Here is a 7,294-nt window from a genome sequence, read left to right on the forward strand (position 1 = left end):
GTAATTTATTAAAATACATGGTCCAAACAAATAATAAAACAAAATACATTGTCTAAAAATGTATAAACCTACAATAAAATTTAAAAAGGTAAATATAAATACAAATATATAATTATTATATGGTCCCGTAACAATTGATCTAACCCTATATATATATATATATATATATATCTCTAGAACTATCCATTATTCTATTCTCAATTTATTATCTCATTCATTGTTTGCATGTCAGCCATATATATAATATAATATAATATAATATTATATGTTATATACTATCTGAGTCTCACTTATTTATACACACACAACTCACTGACCTGACCTAATTAGAAAGAAAGATATCTAGAGAGAGATAGAGAGATGGGTAAGGAGGAGAGAGATGAAGTTGCAGTGTTATATGAGACTAGAAAAGCAAGGTTTAGAGGAGCTCTGAGAGTGTTTTCAAGTACAATAATGGGTGGAATATGTTTGATATGGTATTACAGATTAACCAATATAATTCAATCACTATCATCTTCATCTTCATCATCTTCTTCTTCAAATCATAGATGGGCTTGGATTGGTATGTTCATGGCTGAACTTGTTTTTGGCTTCTACTGGATTATCACTCAGTCTGTTCGTTGGACTCTCATTCGTTTTCACCCTTTCAAACAAAGACTCTCCCTCAGGTATGAAATATATATATATATATACATATTTATATATGTGTGTAGTGAACTAGTACTTCCATATATCATTATACTCTTAAATCTCTCTCTCTATATATATATATGTTTGTATATAATTCTTCTTCTTCTGTAATGAATTAATATAATACTAGATGAGACTATAATATTTTCATATATACATATTATGACTTGAATCTAATTTAATCAAAGTTGAGGACTTTTTCATTTGTTTGACTGAGCTATAATTATTATATATCTACATATATATATATAATTAATTTTATATTGATTATTATATTATCTTTCTACATGTTTTTGGTCAAAACCTTTAATTAATGGTCCCTCCCTAAAATGATTTATTTTTTAAAAATTATTTTTCACTATAGTCTAATTTCAATAATTTTTTGGAAAATAATATTTTATAATTTAGATAGTTAGTCAAAAATTTAAATTGGTGATCGAAAAATTCAAACAGTCAGTTAAAAATTTTAGACAGCTGATCGAATTTTAAACGGAAACAGTTTTGCAAAAAATTATCAAAAATCGGCCAGAATACAAAATTATTTAAAAAAAAAAAACATCTTCACCGATTTCTCTTAATTAATTCAATTATTGATGTTTTTTCATTTCCAAGTATTAATTGTGGTGCTTTGCTTTGTATGGGTTTATCAAGTTTTTGTAATAAAGTTTATAAATATAGTGATTCTTGTTAAAAGTGTCCTAATCAATTGTTGATCACCCCAATAATTATCCTTAAAAAAAATAATTATAAGTGCCAACTTTTTATGGTGGAGATCTTTTAAGAAATATTTTTAAAGATTTGGGTGACTAAAAGTAAGGCTTTCTATGGCAGTCGCAGTCGGTTCATAGAAAATGTTATTTTTTCAAACTAAAACTCATTGAAATAAGACATTTTTGTTTTTTTTGTATTGCTTTTTCCTAGTGCATGTGTTTGATTTTTGTTTTTTTCTTAAATTCAATGACTACGATATATTTAGATTGATGAGACTGATTCTCGTCTCAGATCTTAATAGTTATCCATAATTTTAAGAGAAATAGGTTACTTTTACTTTTACTTTTTTTTTTTATAATTTTTTTTTGTTTATATTTTTTTTGACTTTATCTGTTTAGATTTTTTGTACACTGTATAAATTATTTTTTAGACTCTATATTTTGTAAAATAGTTAAAATATAACCATAAATTTAATTTTGATGAAAAAAAATTGAATATAACAACACAGTTTTTAAACAGAATGATTTTATTTTTGTTTTGAATTGTTAATTTGGTAAATTATTTGTGATTTTAGTTAAGAAAACATTGACCAAAATTGAGTTTAGGGTTCTATTTTAACCATTTTACAAAACATAGAGTCCAAAAAATAATTTATCAAAACACTGAGTCCAAACAGATAATAAAAAAAAATACAAGATCTAAAAAATAAAGAATAAACTCTAAATTCATTGAACTACGATATATTAAGACTGATGAGACTGATTCTTGTCTCAGATCTTAATAGTTATCCATAATTTTAAGAGAAATAGGTTACTTTTACTTTTACTTATTTTTTATAATTTTTTTTCAAATAATATAAGTCTAAAATTCGATTAGCTATCTAAATTTTTTGATTCCCTATTTAAATTTTTTATTAACTGTTTAAATTATGAAAGAATATTTTATAAATAATTATTAAAATTAAATTAAAGTGTAAAATAATTTAAAAAAACAAATCATTTTGTCTGGTACCCTAATTTAATTTGACTTAATTACTTAATTCTTTACTTAATAATAAAAAAAACTCTCGTAATAGTGATTACACGTGTTATAACATTTTTAAATTATTATTGGACCAAATTTTCTCACCATATAAAATGTTATATAAATATATATTTTATTTATTTGGTTCGGTTTGTGATTGTCGATTTTTTTTAAGCTGCAATTTTTGTCTTCATATAGATGTAAATATATGTATATATAATAGATACATATATATTTAATATTCATTGGGTTTGTGATTTTCAAGATTTTTTTTAACACCATCACCAATCTTCTTTTAATTAATTTCCAATTGTATTTTTTTTCCTCAAAAGTCTCAAATCTTTATAAAAAAAATTAAAAAAAAATCTTTATTTTATTTACCTTAAAAAATTTTCTTTTGATCTATTATTATTTTTTATTTTATCATCATTAATTTTTTTTATTTATTTCACCTTACTATAGAAAATAGTTGATCTTTAAACCAAGCAATATATATTCTCGATCCGTGAACAGTTTTGAGCACAATTTTTTTTATGACTGTGTATATTGTAGCTATTTAGAGCATCCTGAAAATTTTCAAAAAATTCTGAATAGTTTACAATACCGAAAACTAAATTCAAACATGTTGTTGCACGCGTGACTAATTTTTTTTATGCGCATAGAAAACAACATGTTTGAACCTAGTTTTCAGTACTGTAAACTATTCAGAATTTTCTGAAAATTTGCAGAATGCTCTAAACAACTATAATATACATGGTCATAAAAAAAATCATGCCGAAAACTATTCACGGGTCAAGAACACTGAAAATTACCGGTATAACTTAAAGTGAAGCCCCTATATAAGAATTATCATATATATATATATATTTATATATAGGATACTATTATAATAGTGATTGTTTTAGTATTTTCAGTACATAAGTTGTAATGTAATTACATGATATCTCCAACAAATTTTTAAAAAATTCCAAATAATTTAAAATGTGAAAATCAAAATTCAAACAATCTCAAAAATTTACTTAGTTGAAATCATCTCTACATTCATGTATATTTTGAGATTTAAGTGTATATTAATTCACTCATATATATATATATATATAGTAGTGATTGTTTTTAATCACCATATATATATACTTTTAGTATTTTCAATACATAAATAAATTAAAATTCAATTTTTTTTTACATAACGGTATATAATATAGTAACAGATCTCTCATAAATTTTTTGAAAAACCTAAATAATTTAAGATGTTGAAATTATGATTCAAATAGTTTGTTGCATGCCTAATTATTTAATTTATACGCACATGCAACAAACTATTTGAATTATAATTTTGGTAGTCTAAATTATTCGAAATTTCTTTAAAATTTGTAGAAGATCTCCTCTCACTGCATTATATATGCTTATGTAAAAAAAAATTGAATTGTAATTTATCTAAAATACTAAAAGTTCCTATATAGATTGTGATTAAAAACAATCAATATCCAAATTTTTTCCAATATATTTATGTTAACTACATGATATGATATAATATAAAGTGTATTATTATGCATGGATGTGTATAGATACGAGGAGAAGTTACCAAGAGTGGACATTTTCGTATTCACAGCAGACCCAAAAATGGAGCCACCAACTTTGGTGATGAACACAATTTTATCAGCAATGTCATACAATTACCCACCTCACAAGCTCTCTGTGTATCTCTCTGATGATGGTGCTTCCGAGTTCACTTTCTATGCTCTCATGGAAGCCTCTCGTTTCTCCAAGTTTTGGATACCCTTTTCAAAAAGATTCAACATTGAGCCAAGAGCACCAGATGTCTACTTTTCCCAACTTTCTTCTTCTTCTTCCCAAGATACAATTTTTTCTCAGGAATTGTTCACCATCAAGGTAACCCAACTTATTTATCTTCTTGATCTTGTTTGCTTAGTATTAGTATAAAAATATCTGTTTAAATTAAGACTAATCAATAATGAAAATTGATTTTTTTTCATTAATGGTATTTTGCAAAATACCATGTATTAATTAGCTATGTTGTATAATTAAAATAGAGATGTTTTAGTGGTATTCAAAATAAATTCAACTAAAATTATGTTTAAGTGATGATTTTATAATGTTAGCTAATGTTTTGATATTTATTGAATGGAAATTATTTGAATGTAATAAAGTAGAATAATCATAAATATAAATGTGTATGTTTCTTACATATTGCATCTGTAGAGTTTGATCATATATATATTTACATTTTGCTTGGTATGTTATGCACAGGAAATGTATGAAGAAATGAAACAGAGGATTGAGTCAAGTATTGAATCAGGAAAGATTCCTGTAGAAACAAGGAAACTGCACAAAGGATTTGCTGAATGGAACTTCAACGTAAAAAAACAAGATCATCAGTCCATTGTCCAGGTGATACAGTAATACTAACAGTTTAAGCTTATTTATATAAATATATATATTCATTAGGTTCTCTTTTGTTGAATTTGTTTTCTTGATTTTCCCAGATCTTGATAGATGGAAGGGACACAAGTGCTGTGGACAATGATGGAAATCGATTGCCAACATTGGTATACATGTCAAGAGAAAAGAGACCCCAATGGCATCACAACTTCAAAGCTGGAGCATTGAATGCTCTTGTAAGTTTTACATACAAGAAAAGCTCTTTTTTGGTTATTTTTTTTAACAATTTATGTATTGAACTGATTTACTTTTCTAATATGCAGTTAAGGGTATCTTCAGAGATAACCAATGCACCCTTGATTCTCAGCTTAGACTGCGACATGTATTCGAATAATGCAGATACAATTCGAGAGATATTATGCTTCTTCATGGATGAAGCAAAAGGAGATGAAGTTGCATTTGTCCAATTTCCACAGAACTATGACAATCTTACTAAGAATGATATGTATGCACATAGTCCCCCTGCTATTAATGATGTAAGGAAAATATCATAGCTGTAACTTTGTCTTCTGTGTTCGAAAACCAGTAGATGATCATGGGAATGAGTACTGATACATGTTTTTGATTCTCCATAATGTGTTAAGGTTGAGCTTGCTGGAGTGGGTGGATATGGTGCAGCTTTGTACTGTGGCACTGGATGCTTTCATAGAAGAGAAAGTATCTGTGGAAGAAAGTATTTCAAGGGTGGCAAAGTGGAATGGAATGTTCAGAGTGAAAAGAATGCTGACAGAACTATTGATGATTTGGAACAATCAGCAAAAAATGTTGCTAGTTGCAGCTATGAGAAGGGTACTGAATGGGGAAAAGAGGTTATTCTCTATATCCTTTATTCGATATCCCGCCAACTCTTTTTAAATTTTAGTCCTAATAATGATTTTATAATGTCTATGAATGAATACACAGATAGGATTGATATACGGCTGTCCTGTTGAAGACATTGTTACTGGCTTGGCAATCCAATGTAGGGGTTGGAAATCAGTTTACTACAATCCAGAGAGATATGCCTTTGTAGGCGTTGCCCCAACGACGTTAGAGGTAGCTCTTGTTCAACATAAAAGGTGGTGTGAAGGCTTGTCTCAGATATTTTTGTCTAAGTATTGCCCATTTATATATGGTCATGGGAAGATAAAACTTGGTGCCCAAATGGGATACTGTATATATCTTCTATGGGCTCCTATTTCATTGCCAACCATTTTTTATACCATTGTTCCTCCACTTTTTCTGCTTAATGGAGTTCCATTGTTTCCAGAGGTATGTATCTTTGTTCACGTATTTCCTTAATCCTCATTACATTACCAACATTATAGGAAATTGAAAAAAAAGAGGGAGAGGAATAACACTTTGACATATTGAAAGTTTTGACAGTCCTAATTAAGATAAGAAACCAAGGTGTCAAACTCTGTCTTAGGTACAGTTAAGTTTTTGATTTGAAATGGTTTCTGATTTCAAGTTTTCTAGACTAGAAAGGTTTGAGCACTGTGCATATTACTCATATCAGCATGCACACACACTTAAAAAGGAAACAACTCAACAACTAAGAAGTTAGACAATGTACTACTAAGCTTCAAGTTTAGTGTAGAGGTTTAAATCAAACGAACAACTTCGGTGAGGAAAAATAGGTAGTCATATGGTCGTTTGATTATATCAGTTTGACAAATCCATCACTTCCAATTTCAGGTGTCAAGTCCATGGTTCCTGCCTTTTGCTTATGTTTTCATAGCCAAGATTGTTTTCAGTTTATCTGAAGCAGTGAGCCATAAGAGTACTGTCAAAGCTTGGTGGAACACACAGAAGATGTGGTTGATTCGAAGGACTACTGCTTACTTCATTGCCTTAGTAGACATTATTAAGAGGAAACTGGGTCTATCTGAAACACAATTTGTTCTCACTGATAAAGTTGTAACTGAAGATATCTCAAAGAGGTATGAGCAGGAGGTAATGGAGTTTGGAAGCTCAAACTTAATGTTCACCGTATTGGCAACATTGGCATTGCTTAACTTATTCTGTTTAGTTGGTGGAGTTAAAAGGCTCGTCTTTGATCTCGATTCCAAGGCTATAGAACAACTGATTATGCAAGTTGTGCTTTGTGGGATAATCATTGTAGTCAATTTGCCAATTTACCATGCTCTCTTCATTCGAAGGGATAAGGGCCGCATACCATCTTCTGTTATGCTCAAAGCTTTTGTTTTGGCTTCAGTTTTATGCCTTTTGCCTGTATATTAGAACATATTTCTTTGTAACATAGATGATCCATAAGCCATGTGTGTCTAGACAGACCAATGATTTCTGTGTATCTAGCAGTATCAACTCAACATACAGATTTGACAAAACAGCTTCAACTAATTGAGGCCTGTGTATAATAAAAATTTGCACTTGATATTGAATAAGAATGATCATATATTTTTCCTAA

At 28.4% G+C, this 7,294-nt stretch overlaps 1 protein-coding gene across 1 annotated transcript; it reads left to right on the plus strand.

The window, feature by feature from the left end:
* The first annotated feature begins 337 nt into the window (after positions 1 to 337).
* Positions 338 to 7,294, plus strand: LOC133783333 (cellulose synthase-like protein E6). Its single transcript, XM_062222944.1, has 8 exons — positions 338 to 668; positions 3,990 to 4,314; positions 4,693 to 4,833; positions 4,929 to 5,060; positions 5,148 to 5,360; positions 5,469 to 5,693; positions 5,788 to 6,135; positions 6,562 to 7,294. Exons 1-8 carry the CDS (start codon positions 361 to 363, stop codon positions 7,105 to 7,107), a joined length of 2,238 nt encoding a protein of 745 aa, XP_062078928.1. The 5' UTR covers positions 338 to 360; the 3' UTR covers positions 7,108 to 7,294.

Source organism: Humulus lupulus, chromosome 6 (genome assembly GCF_963169125.1).
Source record: "Humulus lupulus chromosome 6, drHumLupu1.1, whole genome shotgun sequence".
Classification (NCBI taxonomy): domain Eukaryota; kingdom Viridiplantae; phylum Streptophyta; class Magnoliopsida; order Rosales; family Cannabaceae; genus Humulus; species Humulus lupulus.